Here is a 17,774-nt window from a genome sequence, read left to right on the forward strand (position 1 = left end):
CCTTTCAAGATCCGAAAATGGAGGAGGGACAGACACCAGAGATATCGGATGTGCCTGTCGCCCAAAGCAAACGACGATCACCTCACGATGATTCCAGTGACGGGGATAAGTCTCCGATGACTCGACCTCGACAACGCAGTGAAGCTGAAAAGCGCAATGAGGTTGAAAAACAACGGAAACGCCAACACGACACGACGGAACGGGATACTCGCAGCAACAATCGCTTTTTGCGTGCGCTCTCAGGTCAGACAGCGAGTCCAAACAAAGCCATCTCTCCAGGAAAGGAGACCAACGACGATGATAGCGACGGCGATGCCGACACGATTACGAGATTGTTAACGAAGGACCCCGCTACACCAAGTGCGAAGTCTATTGAAGAGATCATTGTGAGACCAGCAACGTCGTACTCAAACTGGCTTCAAGCATCTTTACCTGCAACTCAGAGATTATCCGAACACTTGAAACAACAAGAAGCTGCAGGGTTGTTTGTTGATGAGGAGAGAGAACAGTATGGACGTTTGGAACACAGTACGCTAAATCGTCTGGAAGAACGTCTCTACAGGGAGCTATCTGCAGCAGCAGCACAACAGAAGACAACGGGGAAGGGTACGTTGGAGCTACAGCAAAGCAGAGAACTACTGATAGAGGATCTACTACTACCAGATCCGCAACATGAACTCTCAATATCAGACAGTTCGCTAGCTACTGACGATGTGGTTACCATGACCACAGCACAATCGGTAAACGACTCAAGAAAAAGTCACGACAGCCAGAAGAAGACTGCTATGCTTGAACTTTTTGTCGACCGGATTGTGCTGGATGACCACCCCACGTTTGCATTAGCTGACCGACTTGCTGCTCAACTGCGAGCTCTGTACACAGCGTACGGTAGAATGCAACAGCTGCAACCGTGGCAGCTCTCGCTGCAGCGTCTTGATAATTTCTTCTTCCGTAGCACTGACCAGCTAACACAATCAACAACACCAAGCATTCTGGCAGCAATGCATCTGTCGACGAACCAAGTGATCCAGGAAGTGAATCAATTGCTAACAGATTTGGAAGCTCTAAATCAACTTCATCAGCAGATTGTAGGCAAGGCGAATGAAATGCGGGATGCAGGGAATCGCTCTGGCTCCGCGGTTTCTCTTAATATCAAGCAACGACAGCGCAAACATCCCATCGATTTATCTCGCGTGGACGCCATTTTAGAACTTCTGGAATCCGATACTGACAATCAGAAAGATGATGACAAATTACAACTGGTGATTAAGAAAATTTCTGAACGCTTGTCTACAATTTCCACTACATCAGCTCAAGTTTTGCAGACTGTTTTACAGTTCGAAAGTATCAGAGATGGTCAGCCAAGCTATAATTCTTTTTGGAGCCCTCGATTCTACGTGGTGATCCGCGTGAATGGAAAAATTGCTTGCACTACTAAAATTCAATCGTGGTCACGCGGTGAAGCTCGTTTTTCAGAAAAGTTGTGCTTCACACTACCGTTCTTTCCATGGTCAATTTGTGCTGAAGTGTACGAACGCCGAAGACTTTTGCGTGACGAGCTCCTGTCGACGAATGCAGTTCCTGTGGTTGTTCCAGGACAGAATGTTGCTAAGCCTGCTCCATCTCGATCGCGCTCGTCGGTTTCCAGTAAATGGGGGGATAATGCTGCAGATCACTTGGTACCTGCAGCTAGTCTCACACCTAGTGACGAATGGTACCAATTCAGTAGCACGAGACCGATCGCACGGACGCAATGGCATCGTTCGTTCCACAACGCCCCACTGTTCGCTCATACAAGTCGCCGCACACATGGCCGTCTTCACCTTCGAGTTGCTTGGGTTTCAGACATTGGTATGCAAAGTTCGCAGATCTTTCACCCTAATTCGGATGATACTGTTTATCTCCCCCCAAAACGCCCTGAGACTGCTGGTGGACGCGAAGCCTCTTCTTCTCCCGTTCAACTCATCGGAAAGCCCCCAAAGCGCAGCTCACTTCAGTTATCTCAGTATCTATGTGACTCGGGTTTCAGTAGTGAGCGAGATTTTCTTCGACTGGTTGAGCCTCAAGAGCTCTCTCTTGACCCGAACGACCCTGAAAATGTAGCAGTGCGGCGTCTGCAGGTTTACTACACTCAACAGCAGCAAGAAGCGCTGGCCGTAGGTCTCGGCCGACGTAAAGTGTTTCGAACGAGCGATGTGCCTGATCCCTTGGCTGGAAGCGGTCGTGGACTTACAAAACGCAATCGACTTCTACAGCTTCGTGATCGGGAGTACGCTTCTCGACATGGTACCAGTTTTTGCGAAGCAATTACAAGTCACGAGAGTGGAAAAGTAGAGCCATTGCGGTGGATTCCTCAGCACGCAGTATTTGATGAACCATTGCCGCTGCTGGAGCACGAATTGGTTGCTGATGAACGACTGCTTCGACTTTTACGACCAGAGTTAACTGCGTTCGATCGTCGTCTGCTGTGCGAAGAAGCTGAACGAGCTGATGCGTCTATCGTAGAACGGCATCGAGTACGACAACTCCTGAAGCTTCAGGATTTCCGTGAACGCGTACGTCAAACACAAATTGTGAGTAAATACAACACAGATAGTAGCAATCAGGAAGCACGAACTGGTCGCTCGAAGCCTCTGGCGGCTATTGTCCAGGAGAAACCGTTGCCATTGTTTCCGGGGACGCTGGAATTCCCATCAACTGGAGCATTATTCGCCCCACGAAGACGACTTCGCCCCCGTGCTAAAGTATCAACAACAGCGTCATCGTCACAGACTGCGGCACATTGGCCTACTTCCTGTACGTTGTACGTACAAGTGCAAAAGGCAACGAATGTGCCGGTGAGGATTAAACCCGCACGTGACGCGGCTGAAGCAGAAGAAATCGCAACAACAGGAAGACGACGGCGTGACACGTTGCAACGGACGAAGAAGAGTCCGAGAATGATGGCCATGCCACCTTCAAGTGACAATCAAAGGGAAGAGGTGGTGGAAACCCCTCGCGGAGGCGTGACTTTGGACTACGAAAGCCACGTATTCGTGCAGGTTAGCTTCCAGGGGAAAACTCGACAAACTACTTGTGCCACTATCATGGGAGCTGTAGGTAAAAATGACAGCAGCGTCGGAGCACACCCGATGTGGATGGAGACTCTAGCGTTACCTTTTCGCCCTCCTCAAGATGACTGGAGTCCTGACGGTATCGAGAGTACACAAGACGTCATCTTCTTTAGTCTCTTTGATCAAGTTACTCGTCCGGCGGCAACGACAGTTGATGAGGACCGACAAGAAGGAGAGGAGCGTCTTGGCGCTCAAACACGGGCTTTACATCGGGAAAACTGTTTCTTAGGAAGCCTTGAGGTGCCGTTCTTGACACTATACCGAGCAGGTCGTCTTGAAGGCTCACTACGCTGCCAGATGCCAGTTGAGCACTTGGGCTATGCCAATCTCGAAGTCGGTGCGATCCACAGAACCACATCAAGTGTAGCAAAAATGTCGTCAGGTCCGACTTCAGTTGCTTCTTCGGACGGCGAGGAAGGTTCACCTCGACAGCGTCGTGCACGAAGTCTCACACGTAGCAGCTCAATACGAAAGCGATCATCAACGAGTCCTAGAACGGCACGAAGTCTGGAAGCTAGTGGTATTGACGATGATGATGATGGCACTGAGGGACTGGATGTGAAGCAAGCAGCACGCGAATCCACTTACTTGAAACTCACGTTGCTATTGGACCCAGTTCTTCCCGTAAGCAGCCAGAGTTCTGATCGCAATGAAAGCAAACCTTGGACTTCTACAGGAAGCGCGCAAGATAAACTGCTCCTTGTTCACGCGCAGCGCTGGGCTACTAGTGTGAAGAATGCTGCACCAGCTAGCGCAGCACGTCGTCGGAACTACAACGCTTTTGTTCGTAACCTCAGCCATGGAGCCACTTTCCTGCCTCGATTCCTGCGAGCCCAATCACCCCCTGTGGAGCTTCAATCCGCATCTTTGCCAACTTTGGTGCGCTACGTGAGCTTGATACCGTTTTTGGATGACTGGCTAGCATTTGATGGAGATAAAGACGTCTGGAGCACCACACAGGAATTCCTGAACATGGGTGCAGGGGATCACGAGGAACATGCGGTGCTACTGGCCAACTATTTCATGTGGTATGAACGTCGTCACCAGCGAAAAAATGGCGAACAAAAATCTTCGAAAACGTATCTTGTTCTTGGACACGCCGTACCAGAAGGTAATATTGTCTACGTCCTCCATTGCGGAGTTCTTTGGAATGCCAGCACTGGAGTTGGATACGCTGTTACAGATCCTCATTGTCCTCTTCGCGATGTATCACTTGTTGTATCGAGTAAAAATGTCTTTGCGAATGTACAACCACTGATGTTTGGGCCAGGTGTGGTAGCTGGCAGCATCCACGAGATCAGCTGGGATATCGAGAGCAACACAAAGTGCTGGAAACCTTTCTTCACTGAGAAGAATATCTCCTTGCCGCCTAGTGTCCAGCGTCGAGAGCTTATGTACAGTCAGACACCACATGAATTTGTGTACCAAGTCGAAAGAGAGTTGCGGGAGGCACTGAAACTGGCCGTTAGACGCTGGAGAAGTTCGCATTTCGCCACCAACTTCAACGAAGCTGCAGGTCTACAACTGCGAGACCACTTGATGGTGCTAGAGCGCGAAGCAAACGGTCAAAGCAGCAGTCAAGATACGTCAACAACGTCATCGACTGCTGATGACAATCTCAGCCCACGATCGACTCAGAGGATTAAACAGAAGATCAAGATGAAACTTGCTTTGCCCATGCGGAGAGCTCATCCTGGGGGCAGTGTACTACGCGAGTTGCAGCGTTCACGAGAAGTCTGCGGACTGCCGCTCCACGTGTCTTTCACTGACATTCCACGGGTGCTTGAACTCGTCGAGAACACGGTGCGTATTGCGTTGCGAATATGGTACTATATTATCTTCCTTGAACGACTGAGAGGCACGGCTAACAGATCCATTCGTCTGGCAGAATATTTACTACAACGAACGACCGGGTGTTGAGTTTGCACTAGCCGTGTATGCTTGCGGACATCCCAACTGCGTGTTATCGGTGTGGGTATATCTTGCAGCACTCGTGCCACTTTAGCGAGTGCAGGGGTTGATCTGTTGTAGCAGCTGAGCCACCTTGGCCTGAAGTGCTTTGAGCTTGGACGTTGCTTCTCCACGCGACTTTGCTGAGAGCTCTTCGGGTCGAGACAAGTCAAGCATACGATCATTGTCAAGTTGCAAGCAGCATGATGTGGGCTCTAGACCCTTCTCAAATGTGGCAACCAACGATCCTGCAGGCGCCTTCGCCTTAGCCGCGGTGTCGGGGATGATGGGAGAGCCTCGAGCTGAATACATGTACGTTGTTTCTCCCTTACGGGCAGTACGCAAGACTGTACCAGGGGCTGTACGAGCTCGACGTCGGTCCATAGGCGTTGTGAACGCAGACACACGGCGATTCTGTGTGTCGTGGTCACTGTCCTCTGACTCTGGTTCGTACTCGCTGTCGTCGGCATCGTCCATGCTGCATGGAGTAGCAGCCACGATATCATGTCCAGTCATGGACGACTGCGTTCGTGGAGGAGAGGGCTGCGATAAGCTTTGGATGACGTTCTGAAAGTCTCCACCGAAATCTTCCACGAAGGTTTTCCAGGGCATTCTACGCACCGCTTCGGGTAGATAGAGCAGCTGAACCTTGAGCTCCATCTCGAGCTCCTGTGCGCGCCGCTCAGCATCTGCCACCAGCTCGTCACATCGCTCCTGCACTGTTCGATCACAGCAACATATAAAATTCAGAATTATGCGTTTACGATAGAGTGAGATTTAGACACGGTACCTTGGGTTTCCACCTCATCGAGCAGCGTTTCGAGCCGCTGCTTGCGCTTCTTTTCCGACTGTATGGCTGTCGACTCACGTGGTCGCTTCTTCTTCTTCTTTTTGCTCTGCTTCTTAAGTGACGGACTCGCTAGCGTTGTGGACGGGAGCCCAAAGCGCGAACTGCTGGCAATGGCGTCCAATCCGTCGTCTGCTGCGAGATCTACGACGGTATTCTCTCCAATCGCTTGCAGAGGGCCGACACCAGCAGTAGAGCGCGTACCGATCCTGCCGTGGACGGCGCTACCGCGGCGAGAACGACGTAGCGTGCGACCGACGCGTCGGCGATTGGAAGGAGCCATTATGCACTTTGGAAGTTTGAAAAGTGCGCGCAGGCTTGTAATATGGTGATTTGAATTAGACTTGGTTTCAGTAAGGAGAAAACGATCCTGATTGCAGCAACACACATGTTTTGTCAATTCCTGTTCTATTCACTACCAAACGATTAAAGCTCATTGTCAGTGCTCGAGGCTCGAGCCTCGAGCTGGCGATGCATAACTACAAAGATCGGAGGTATGCTTGCCTCCATGCAGCGTCTGCTATAACACCCATGATTGTCACATTATTGCTCCGCTGGTGCCGTGCCCTTGACCGACTTCGCCACCTTGCTGAAGATGACGCCCACCACGATTCCCATGACGAGGATGAGACCCATTGAGCTGAGGTATTCGAAGGCCGTCACCATGCCTTGTTCCGTCGCCGTCTGCTCCTCCGTATACCATCCTGCAGTTAACATCTTCCTCTTGGTCCAGACCTTGTGTGCTAGGTATGACGCCGCGCCAACTGTCAGCACCCGCACCATAAAAGGCCGCTCCTCGCGCTCCTCAGCCGCGGGGGCAGCAGCAGCGACCGCATTTTGTTTCTTGGTATTGCGCTTCGCAATTTTCTTCATCTTGGTGGACGTCTTGGCCTTCTCTCCGGTCTGCACCTCTTTCGCCATCGTCTACAATGACGACGGTATCAATGATGTGCGCGTCAGCTGTTTTTGATTTGAGCGGACTATTTTGCTTGGCCAATCAGAGGACGTCAAAAATATTTGAGCTTTGGACAGCTACTAAATAATAGCCTGGACTATAATAGGGCGCGTACATTTGGTGCGGCTGAAAGTCACTCGTGGACTGCAGAGCAAGAACCACTCCACCAGCTATGAAGGTCCGCTCGTCCGTGAAGCGCATGTGCGATGGCTGCAAGGTCGTCCGCCGACGAAGGAAAGTGTACGTGATCTGTGACCGCAGCCCCAAGCACAAGCAGCGCCAGGGCTTCCACACTAGCGCGCTGTCTGCCGCGCCGCAGGAGACTGTTGTTACCGCTGCCGCCTCGCCCAACGCCAGCTTCCAGGCTACGCTCAAGCAGCTGCAGTTCCCTGGCCTCGCTCCCTTCAAGGCCTTTCGCAACGCTGCTATCCAGATCCCCAAGCTCTGCTAGACGACGGAAGCATTGAATGTGGCGGGCGGATATAGCATAGGAAAGAGAGGCGTTGCTGTTGGCCCGTTGCTCGCAACTTAAGGCATAACTCAAGATAATCACATTGCGCTGTGTCAGTTTATAGTTGCTGCGCTACATACATGCAAGCAACTTCGAGTATGGTTAGAATGCACCATGCTCCGCAATGCAGCTTGCCCTATGCTTTATTGTAACCTTAACCGATATGATTTCAGACAACAGTTGTCTGAGGTTAACGTGGAAAAGTCAGAGTCAAAAGGGCGGCGTCATTCGAACAGTGCAAGATTCTCTGCCATGGCCACATCCCTTCGGCCTCACCGTCTGCACCTGCTGCTGCTGCTAGTGCTAGCAGTGTGCATTAGCGTTTGCGATTCAACAAGCGCCCGTGCGCAAGCGCGATTCTATCTGCCCGAGGCAACGCAGCCGCAAAAGCTCAAACCAGTGCTGCAGCAACTGCAGGCGCTCGGTATCTCGCAATTCCAAGCCGCTGACTCCCAGCCCTCTTGGGGGAAGCTGCTGTCCGACAGCTCGGAGTTTGACCTCGTGTGGAGTACGGCCGCAGCACCGCCATTCGAGCAGCTGGAGCTCCCGCACCAGTTCGATGCTAAGGTGAACCACTTACCGGGTGCTGAGAAGCTTACGTCGCCTGACGCACTTGGCCAGCACTTGGTAGCGCAGCAGAAGAAACGCACCAAGTTCTTCTTTGATTTTGTGCCGGCACACTTTGAGCTGCCGCGCGACCAGGCGCAACTGACCACCGCTTACACGGAGGCGCGTAAGAAATCCGATTTTTCGCCCAAACGCGGGCGCGATCCGCACGTACAGCGGCGCTTTTTGCTGCGTGATCGTGCTGTTAATGGCGATGATGACTCAACCACACGTGCTGAAGTTTTCGTTACGGATGAAGATCTGCAGTTCAAGTTGCAGTCGAATACATTTAAGGGGAAAACAGTTGTGGTGGATCAGTACGTCGAGCCGCTGCTGCTGGACAACCACAAGTTTCGTGTGGGATTCTACGTGGCTGTGACGTCGACGGACCCGCTTCGTGTTTACGTGTATGACCACCCGCTGATCCAGATTGCCAAGGGCGAGTATCCAAGTACGTTGAAGGTTGAGACTGACCCAGCCACTTACAACTTTGATCAGTACATCGCTCCATGGGACTTTCCCGATCTGCAGACAGATTTCCATGAACTTCCGTCGGCCACACGGGAAGGAACGAACGCGTGGTATGTTCTAAAAAAATACTTACGTAGACAGGGAATCGACACGAAGCATTTGCAGGACGAGGTTGAAGCTGCGATTGCTAAAGTGGTGCTCAGCAACCGTGGCAACTTTCAAAGTGAACAAAGCAAGGTGAAGCGCTCAGCTGCACGTGAAGGAGAGGGATCTACCCCGAATGATCTGAGTGATAGCTTCTTCGATCTGTGGAGGTTTGACTTTGAGTTGGACGATATGGCCAAGCCGTGGCTTGTTCGTGTGGTTTCCAATCCGTCGATGGAAGGCACGCAGTCCGTACTCGCTACGGATGAGGCTATTAAAAAGCGTTTGTTGCACGACCTACTTAATCTAGTGGGTGTTCACCCTCAGGCTCGACTTCCGTTCGAGAAGTTTTATCGCCCGCCAGCTGATGCAAGGTTTTGCTCGGATAAATGTCGTGACAAGAGTCGTGCATGGGATACGTCGTGCTGGTCATGCCCCGGGTGGTTCGCGCCAAACGTTGCGCGTAAACTCTTCACAGCAACAACAGAATACGCTCGACGAGGAGGTTTCAACCTTATCTTCCCGTCGTTGGAGCAGGAATTGTCCAAGTTTCTGGACACTGAGCTGTCTGAGTTCGACATCGCATTTAATCGGTACCTGAAGTCTCTTTCCAGTGGGTATTCGAATCTGGAAGACTTTCCGGCGTCTGACCGTGCTGTCGTGTGCGTGTATCGCGAGCATTGCAGTAACCACGGCGACTGTGTCAATGGCATGTGCTTGTGCGACAGCAGCTATGAAGGTCGGACTTGTTACATCCCGAAGGACTTTGACCAAGTGGATCACACTCAGCATGATACTGGAGATACGGGAGGGCAGGATGCAGAGACATGGAAGGAGAAGGTGGAGAACCTTGTTTGGAACCGTGGAGACGCGCCTGAAGGTCTCAAACGGCCAATGACTGGGGTTGGAGACACTTCTGCGTCCGGCATGGCATTCCTGCTCGTTCTGCTATGTGTTCTTCTGTTCGTGATTTATCGGGTCTTCATTGCGCAAGGGTCTGGTGGCACTGAACTTCCTCACGACGGGAAGGCAATGTAGTCTCTTGAAGCTATGTAGCCATGTTGCACTCAACAATTATCTGATAGATCACATTTGCATTGTTACATAACCTCATTTTTCAGTTTTTGTCTGACGAAAATGGTAGCGACATCCCGGGTCATGCCGATTGCCTTCCTGGGGCTGCTGAATGAGAACGTCTCGTTGGCGGTTGTGGAGGGGGCTACGTACCTCTGCGTCTTCCTGCTCATGTTGCACGTGCACTCGTCAGGCAAGCGTAACGCCACCATGCTGGTTGCTGCAATGCTTCAAGTGCTCATCGTGGAACTGGTCTTCTACTACAGCGACCGATGGCACGCGCAGGCGCTGGTGATGCTGGTGTCCGAGCATCTACCACTGTATACGGTGCTTTTACAAGCGCAGCTCTATTATATGTAAGTGGGAAGAGGATATCATGTTGCTAAGGAGGATGTGGAGTTTGCTCATGCGACTTGTGGAAACAGAGCATTTGTGGCCACGACGCGACTACGGATCGACCCATTCTTCCAGCCATTTGCGATGGGAACGCTCATGGTGATGCTGGTGTTCCCTTTTGAGTTGCTGGGCACCAAGTTCCTTTGGTGGACGTGGCACGATACGGATCCGCTGCTCGCTGAACGCTTGATGGGCGTACCATGCCACGCGCTGTTTTATAATTACTTCTTCGCGTTTGCGTTCCTCTGTGTGCATCATATTCTACACAGGTAAGAACTACGTGCTGAATGGGTCACTTTATCCTGTGCTGACATGCTACGGACTTTTTTTGCAGCACTTGGCTCGTGGGTGACTATTACGAGGAGGAGCACTGGAAATCCGAGTGGGGATATGTGCTACTCATGCCGCTACTCACCACCATTTTCGCCATGGGCTTCCTGATCTTGGGCTACTATTCGACCGTTCGTCTCATGGGGATCGAAGCACAAGTTCGTGGCGGTCATGTATTAATATTGCTGGATAGTTGTAATAACTCACTGTTGCTACTGTTTCTTGTGCAGGTGATGTTCTTCATGCTAATTTCTTTGAGTTTCCTGCTCTCCTGGATGGCTGACCGTGAAAGAGGTATACATTACGAGGATATCCCAGCTCTGCTATGTTCTCTAATCAGTTATGCTCGTGTCATTGCCGATTGCAGATGACCCTGAAGTACAGAAAGTTCTGGAGCCTGTGGATGCCTACGACAGCGACTGGCTGTACTCGTGCATCGACCACGCCGTGAACCAGATGACTTTCTTGCTCTACCTCGTCCTAGTCCTGCTGGCGCTGTTCATTAATCCGACGGAAATCGTATCGCTGGGCCACCATCAGCCGCTTGGAAACTGCATGGAGAACGAGCCGTTCTTTTCGCTCGTGGGCATGCAGCACCGTCGCAAGAAGTATTTGTGCGTTCACGACTTTGACGAGGAGTTTAACTTGTGCAACTACCCGGTGGCGCAGCTTCTGTATGAAGACTCGTGGTACATGATCTGTGGACGCGGCTACGGAAACTTCTTCTCAACGTACTTGTCACTGATCATCGGTAGCTTCTTCGGTCTCAACTTGCTGCTGTACCAGGTGCTTAAGCGGCCTCAGCGGACTCGAGTCGTTTCCTTCCGGCGTCAATGAAGAGAAAGTATCTTTGACGTTTGGCCTGTCTCTTGTCTGATAACATTGGATTCCTGGCAACGCATGATTGGTTGATTTTTATACATTTTAAGCCAATGAATCAGCACCAGTGTTCAGTACTGCGTAACGGTTGCTTTCTTGATTCCGCGTCTTCCCCAAGTGCGTCGCCGCTATCCCCGTGCATCTCCCCAATAGACTAGACAAGTTACACGATGGCGCATCAAATGCCTATGGAGACCCAGCAGGAACTGCGGCGCCTGCCGGGAAACAACGTGCGTTGTCTATTTTCCATGCGTCGTCCTAGTCGAGTTTACTCTTAACGCTCTCGCTCTCTCTTACTGCAGCGCTGTGTGGACTGTGATGCGCCGTACCCGCAATGGGCTACGGTCTCTTACGGTACCTTCATGTGTCTCGAGTGCTCGGGCCGCCACCGCGGACTGGGCGTACACATCTCGTTCGTGCGGTCAGTTACCATGGACTCGTGGACGGACAAGCAGGTGCTACAGATGCAGAAGGGTGGCAACGACACGTTCCGTGCTGCCTTCTCCGCTGCGGGTGTCCCCACGGACCTTTCCATCAGCGAGAAGTACAACACACCGCAAGCTGAGGCCTATCGCCAGCGACTAACAGCAATCGTTGAGGGACGCTCGCCGCCGTCGCTCCCGCAGTGGGACCCGAGCATGCGTAAGCCAGCTTCATCCTCTTTCTCGTCGGCCTCATATTCTGGAGGAGGCTCTGCTGGAGGTGACACCCGTGGTGTGGAAGCGCTCAAGGGAGAGTCAGAGCAGGATTACGTTGCTCGCCAGATGAAACTACGTGAGGAAGCTCGTGCCCGCATGGCCGCCAAGTTCGGTGGAAATGGCATGCAGGGCATTGGAAGCGGCGGGGAAACGCGCGCGCCACAGACCTCGTCTGGCGGATTGGGAGACCTCTCGGGCGCCTTTAGCTATTTTACCAGTACGGTCACAACAGCCGCCAGCTCAGCTGCCAGTCTCGTCAAGGACCAAGATCTGGGATCCAAGGTGTCAACTGGCTGGTCCTACGTTCAGAGTGCAATTCACGACCCAGCGTTATCAGATAATGTCAAGTCCTCGGCCACTTCGGGCTGGTCCATGCTTTCCAGTGGCGCGTCATCCCTGTTGCAAACCGCACAGAGCGCAGTGCATGGAGGTGGCAATTCGTACGGAAATTCTGACGGAATGAGCTCATTTCCTCGCACCAATGCCGAGCTGTCGACCTCTGGCAAGTACGCTGGCATCGGTAGCGGCAACAGCAACACGAGCTCATCAAGCCGTGATCACGATAATGACTCGTGGTTGGACTCGCAGCTGAGCAGCAGCAACAACAGTAGCTTCGACACACCAACACAGCAACCCAAGCCTGCTCAGACTACCGATTTGTTTGGATCCTCGTCGTCCAGTGCTAACGGCAGCAGTCACGACCTTCTCGGACTCTCCGCATCGTCCGTAACGTCGGCCAATAGCAGCAATAGCTCGACTGCTGCTGCCTCCGCCCCTGTTGCCACTGCTCCCCCTCCGGCACCTGTCGAAAAGAAGGAGAAGCCCAAGAAGGATGTTGATTTCTTCGGCGAGTTTGGTTTCTAAGCTTGTGAGGGAGATGCACACTAATTTCCGTATTTTCATTTTCATAAAGGGTAAGCCTAGAGTTTGGGGAGGGCCGAATATCACTTGTGTGTTTTTGCGCGTTATATTCGGGATCACCAGACCACGCATTCATCAGCAAAAAACACCGGCTTTGCTTGTCCAAGCACCAGCGTTGTCAACGCCGCAGCTTCATGAGTAAAATGAGGGAACAATTGCTGCAGTAAATCACCCGCTGGAGCATACGTTGTGGTCTATCGGGTTCGATTAGTTACACCCTTCCTACTGTCAATCACTCCATTCTTTCCTGCTTTCGCGCACGATGCTTGCTGCTGCGTAGTCGTGAGTGAGCATACGCTCATCCCTCGCCCTGCTTTCCTTCATAGCGCGAGGTTCTCGAGATCAGATTGGTATGGGGATGACGACGTTGTCCATGGTTATAGAGGCGGTTGGTTTGCTTACAGGTTACGGGCCACAGTGCGCTTGGCGGCGGCAACAATGTCCTCGGTGTGCGGCAAGCACAACTTCTCCAGGTTCTCGGCGTACGGCATCGGCACGTCCGTGCCAGTCACGCGCTCCAGGGGAGCATCCAGGTAGTCAAAGGCCTCCGTCTCCATGATGATGCCGGCGATCTCAGCACCAATACCGTGCTGGCCCCAGCCCTCCTCAATGGACACAATGCGGTTGGTCTTCTTCACGGAGTCAATGATGGCCTGACGGTCGAACGGGCGGATCGAGCGGAGGTTGATCACCTCGGCGTCAATGCCCTCCTTGGCCAGAACAGCGGCAGCCTCAAGAGCCTCTCCAACCATGCGAGAGAAAGCCACGAGGGTGACGTCCTTGCCCGGCTTCATGATCTTGGCCTTACCGATCTCAATCAGGAAGTCCTTGTCCTGGGCCTCCTTGGACACAGGGAACGAGACACCGTACAGGAGCTCGTTCTCCAGCACCACAACCGGGTTGGGGTCGCGAATAGCAGCCTTCAGCAGACCACGAGCGTCCTCCGAGTCGTAGGGGGACACCACCTTGAGTCCGGGCACGCTGCCGTACCAGGCGGCATAGCACTGCGAGTGCTGAGCGGCTGAAAAGATCAAACGAATCAAAGTTACGTTACAAATTATCCACAGGATTCTCAACGTAGAAGTTGACAAATTCAAGAGGCTAAAGATACGTACCAACACCGGCAGCGGGACCGTTGGAGCCACGGAAGACAATGGGCACGTGGATGTCGCCGTTCGACATGTAGTATTGCTTAGCAGCCGAGTTAATGATCTGGTCAATGGCCTGCATGGCGAAGTTGAACGTCATGAACTCGACGATGGGCTTGGTGTCGTGGTAGGCAGCGCCGACGGCGAGACCGGTGAAGCCCTGCTCCGTGATAGGCGTGTCGATAATGCGCTTGTCACCGTACTTCTCCCACAGTCCCTTGGAGACCTTGTAAGCGCCGTTGTACTGAGCGACCTCCTCGCCCATGAGGAAGACCTCGTCGTCACGGGCGAGCTCCTCGTCCATGGCCGTGTTGAGCGCATCACGCACCGTCATCTCGTCGGCCACAGTGGCCATGGAGCGGCGCAGGAGGCTCGGAGCCGCCTTGAAGGCCTTGCTGGTGGTCAGGACGCGACGGAGAGCCATTTCAAATCGTCTCGAGGAGAAGGGGGAGTGGTCTGCTTCTTGCGCCGCAAACTAGGAAATCAATGTCTGGGGCTCTGGCGGCCCACGCAGCTCCAAGCAGACCATTGGCCCAAAGTGCCCATCTTTCACGGATAATTCGATTAAGTACGGTAAAAGCTGCTTGGTGAAGCGGTGTGTGGGAGCTGTGTCCGAAGAATCGTCCTACTTTGAGCAGCACATCGTCCATTTTTGGTAAATAGGCGCGATGGGCAGCACAATAATGGACTCATGACGTCGGACACAGTTTCCTGGTGGGTGTAGAGATTCGCGTGACGTCAGATCATCGGAGCGCTCCACCCATTACCAGAGACTTTCGGATCGCATAGACAAGGGAGACCAGCACGAAGCAGCGTTGATGGATAAGCATCTGGCCGTGGCTAGCAACAGCTCGTCGAGAATGGAAGTGGAGTATTTTAGGGCTTGAACTACATTGTACCTATGCAAGTGTTACGACAAACTCTTCTTGTTCCTCCTCTTTCTCTTCCTCCTGTTCTTCCTCAGCAAGGATTGTTGCGCCCGTGTCCGCTTCATCGCCATGATTTGATGAACACTTGTCCGAGTCGTCGCCTTCCGCTTCACTGGCAGCGGATGTGGTCATGGGGTCCGGTAGATCGGAAACTAATTCGACTGGGCCGAACACAGGCTCGCTGAGCTGCTGTCGTCGCACACCGATGAGCACAGCAGCTACTGCAATCATGAGCATGGCTGCGGCGACGAGACCGAGGGGGAGCACCAAGGACGTAGCGTGCTTGATGCTGAACGGCAGTGCCGCTGTTACCACAGACTCGGCCTTCTGGAAGACCTCCTTCGCCGCAGCAGGCAGGTCTCCAACAGTAAAGTCAAGTTCACTGGTGCCGCTTGCAGACTCGGTATCATCACTGCTTGGTTCGATGTCTTCTTGTGCACCCAAGTATCCCGCGTATTGATTCTCCCAGGATCCCCAAAAATCCTCGTTTGCACCGAGTTCGTCGTCGCGCAGGCCCGCTACTATTGTGTTGGCTCCCGATGTCTCAACACGAAGGTCACGACGCATCAGGTTTGCTGCAGCCATGGTTTTTGTTGTGGCAATGCTAGCCAATAGGGCGATAGAGGTAAGCTTCATCATTGGCTGATGCTACAGTTGGGGTAGACGAGCAGTAGTGGAATGTGGAATGGGAGGAGGCGACAGCGAGAGGGATCAAGCGTCGTTTTCTTTGCATCCTCGCATGTGGCAAATTGCCATTGACATTCTGATGCCTCAAGTTGAAGCCGTTAGAAAACCAACCTCTGAAAGTGCATAAAACCTCTTTCATCTTATTGCGAAACGACGCCAGTATTTTTCGCAGTTCAACGAGACCTTGCAATGGAATATCTTAGTCTATCGCCATTGAAGACTTGATCCGAGTATGCATCGTGTCTTCAACTCGGCTGCTCTGGGACGAGAGCCGGCATGTCACTTTGGCTTGAGGGCCGAGCACGATCCTGCTCGGGTGTCATATCTGCATTTGCATCGTCGAAAACAAGAGCATCGATACCTGAGCAACTAAAACTCTAGTAACATGGAAACTGCCAGCAAGATGACGCCCAGTGCGCATGCGCATGGGCGAGATACGTGCTCCAAGGACCCTGCCGGCTGCATGCGTGCTGTCGTGTGGACGGGCAAGTCCGTTAAGCTGGAGCACATTCCAAAGCCGAAGATCGTGGAAGCGTCGGACGTGGTAGTGAAGGTCACCGCATGCTCCGTGAGCCCAGACTTCGCTACTGATGTTTGCGGCGGGGAGGCCCAGGGATTGGAAAAGAACCAGGTGCTTGGTAGTGAGGCCGTAGGCATCGTGGAGAGCGTAGGTGCAGAAGTGAGCAAGGTTAATGTTGGTGACCGCGTCGCTGTTAGCTTTGTACTAGCTTGTGGTGATTGCAAGCACTGTCGTCGTCACGAGTACGCGTCTTGCAACTGCACCAATGCGTCCCAAGAGTTCAAGCAGACCTACGGTGGATGGGCTCCTGCCGCTGTGCTTGGCAGCACCCGAATGTTGGGAAATGTCCCCGGTGTGCAGGCCGAATACGTCCGTGTACCGTTCGGTGACATGAACTGCTTCAAGCTGCCGTCTGGTGTGAGTGACGACAAGGCACTGCTGGGAGTGGAGACGACGGTCACTGCGCTGCATGCTGTGGATACTGCCAAGGTCCAGGAAGGGGACAATGTGGTGATTTGGGGTTTGGGCCCTATCGGACTGCAGGCTGCTCACTGGTGCAAGCTCCGTGGCGCCAAGACTGTACTGGGAGTCGAGCACTCCGTCGACCGGCTCAAGTTTGCACATGACCACATGAATCTCGAGGTGGTCGACCGTCGCGAGCTGTCCAGTGCTCAAGTGGTGTCCAAGTTGCAACACATGCTACCGCCGGCCGGTGCTGACGCTGTAATTGATGCAAGTGGCAGCTCTACTTCGATTGGTTGGATGGCCAAACTGGAGAAGAGCATGGGCATGGAGAGTCATCCCGAGCCTACGGACACATTCAAAGAGATGTTGATGATCGTTCGCAAGTGCGGTCACATTTCAATTGTGTCGGACTATATGTGCTCGGTGCAAGCTTTCCCGATCGGCCACGTCGCGATGAAGAGTGTCACCGTGAATGCTGGTCGTACGCCTGCCCAGAAGTACTATCCCCAGGTATTTGATGCAATCGAAAGTGGCGAGCTTGATCCATCGGTGCTTATTTCGCACCGCCTTGCTCTGGAGGAGGTGCCTCAGGCATACTCCAATATCGCCAAGAAGGAGAGCGGTTATTTGAAGGTTTTTGTCGCGCCGCACGATATGCGTTCGAAGGCGTAAGCAGTGGGAACGAGACCAGAACCGCTCACATCCGAGATACCCCAAAAAAAAAAACAAGGAACCCAAACCCCGGCAAAAAAACGGGAAAAAAAAAACCTAAGGGGGAACCCCTTTGCCTAAGTTTTTTTCATGAGTGCTTAGCTAATGTGGTAACGAGATACCGCCTAATTAATTTTGTTCGTTCAGGATATTGAGACATTGGCATGACATGCTGCCAGCTTCTGCTGTATTTGATGAACTATTGCGCAAGCCAAGTTAGTTTTCTTCCGTCATTCAAACGGGATTTGATTGCCCAGAGTTCTACATGAAAGACTGTAATTGCTGGAAGAACAGTTACAGAGCAAATGATGTTAACATGGAAGCCTCGCCGTTTACTGGATGCGGAGGCGAATTGAGTGGATTCTGGCGGAGTGTCTTCTAGCAAGAATCGAGCAGTGCATAAATTCGCGAAGTCCTAC

The 17,774-nt window shown here is 52.6% G+C and overlaps 10 protein-coding genes across 10 annotated transcripts; 6 read left to right on the forward strand and 4 right to left on the reverse strand.

The window, feature by feature from the left end:
* Positions 1-17: 17 nt before the first annotated feature.
* Positions 18-5,129, forward strand: PPTG_17977 (hypothetical protein; the record flags this gene model as incomplete). Its single annotated transcript, XM_008915950.1, has 2 exons — positions 18-4,916; positions 5,002-5,129. 2 exons carry the CDS (start codon positions 18-20, stop codon positions 5,116-5,118), a joined length of 5,016 nt encoding a protein of 1,671 aa, XP_008914198.1. The 3' UTR covers positions 5,119-5,129.
* On the reverse strand, positions 4,712-6,231 carry PPTG_17978 (hypothetical protein). The gene is made up of 2 exons (XM_008915951.1): positions 5,854-6,231; positions 4,712-5,782 (listed from the first exon to the last, which is right to left on the reverse strand). The coding sequence occupies exons 1-2, from the start codon at positions 6,191-6,193 to the stop codon at positions 5,115-5,117; spliced, it is 1,008 nt and encodes a 335-aa protein (XP_008914199.1). The 5' UTR covers positions 6,194-6,231; the 3' UTR covers positions 4,712-5,114.
* On the reverse strand, positions 6,226-6,871 carry PPTG_17979 (hypothetical protein). The gene has a single exon (XM_008915952.1). It carries the CDS (start codon positions 6,829-6,831, stop codon positions 6,454-6,456), a length of 378 nt encoding a protein of 125 aa, XP_008914200.1. The 5' UTR covers positions 6,832-6,871; the 3' UTR covers positions 6,226-6,453.
* Positions 6,872-6,933: 62 nt separating this feature from the next.
* Positions 6,934-7,464, forward strand: PPTG_17980 (ribosomal protein L36). The gene has a single exon (XM_008915953.1). It carries the CDS (start codon positions 7,038-7,040, stop codon positions 7,314-7,316), a length of 279 nt encoding a protein of 92 aa, XP_008914201.1. The 5' UTR covers positions 6,934-7,037; the 3' UTR covers positions 7,317-7,464.
* Positions 7,465-7,628: 164 nt separating this feature from the next.
* Positions 7,629-9,635, forward strand: PPTG_17981 (hypothetical protein; the record flags this gene model as incomplete). The annotated part of the gene is made up of 1 exon (XM_008915954.1): positions 7,629-9,635. One exon carries the CDS (start codon positions 7,629-7,631, stop codon positions 9,633-9,635), a length of 2,007 nt encoding a protein of 668 aa, XP_008914202.1.
* Positions 9,636-9,755: 120 nt separating this feature from the next.
* PPTG_17982 (hypothetical protein) lies at positions 9,756-11,234 on the forward strand (the record flags this gene model as incomplete). The annotated part of the gene is made up of 5 exons (XM_008915955.1): positions 9,756-10,027; positions 10,097-10,336; positions 10,402-10,555; positions 10,628-10,691; positions 10,765-11,234. The coding sequence occupies 5 exons, from the start codon at positions 9,756-9,758 to the stop codon at positions 11,232-11,234; spliced, it is 1,200 nt and encodes a 399-aa protein (XP_008914203.1).
* Positions 11,235-11,446: 212 nt separating this feature from the next.
* On the forward strand, positions 11,447-12,838 carry PPTG_17983 (hypothetical protein; the record flags this gene model as incomplete). The annotated part of the gene is made up of 2 exons (XM_008915956.1): positions 11,447-11,506; positions 11,579-12,838. The coding sequence occupies 2 exons, from the start codon at positions 11,447-11,449 to the stop codon at positions 12,836-12,838; spliced, it is 1,320 nt and encodes a 439-aa protein (XP_008914204.1).
* On the reverse strand, positions 12,696-14,571 carry PPTG_17984 (hypothetical protein). The gene is made up of 2 exons (XM_008915957.1): positions 14,011-14,571; positions 12,696-13,916 (listed from the first exon to the last, which is right to left on the reverse strand). The coding sequence occupies exons 1-2, from the start codon at positions 14,465-14,467 to the stop codon at positions 13,294-13,296; spliced, it is 1,080 nt and encodes a 359-aa protein (XP_008914205.1). The 5' UTR covers positions 14,468-14,571; the 3' UTR covers positions 12,696-13,293.
* Positions 12,898-17,503, forward strand: PPTG_17986 (hypothetical protein). Its single transcript, XM_008915958.1, has one exon. It carries the CDS (start codon positions 16,045-16,047, stop codon positions 17,314-17,316), a length of 1,272 nt encoding a protein of 423 aa, XP_008914206.1. The 5' UTR covers positions 12,898-16,044; the 3' UTR covers positions 17,317-17,503.
* Positions 14,876-15,611, reverse strand: PPTG_17985 (hypothetical protein; the record flags this gene model as incomplete). The annotated part of the gene is made up of 1 exon (XM_008915959.1): positions 14,876-15,611. One exon carries the CDS (start codon positions 15,609-15,611, stop codon positions 14,943-14,945), a length of 669 nt encoding a protein of 222 aa, XP_008914207.1. The 3' UTR covers positions 14,876-14,942.
* Positions 17,504-17,774: the final 271 nt, after the last annotated feature.

This window comes from Phytophthora parasitica (assembly GCF_000247585.1).
Source record: "Phytophthora parasitica INRA-310 unplaced genomic scaffold supercont2.77, whole genome shotgun sequence".
NCBI lineage: Eukaryota > Oomycota > Peronosporomycetes > Peronosporales > Peronosporaceae > Phytophthora > Phytophthora nicotianae.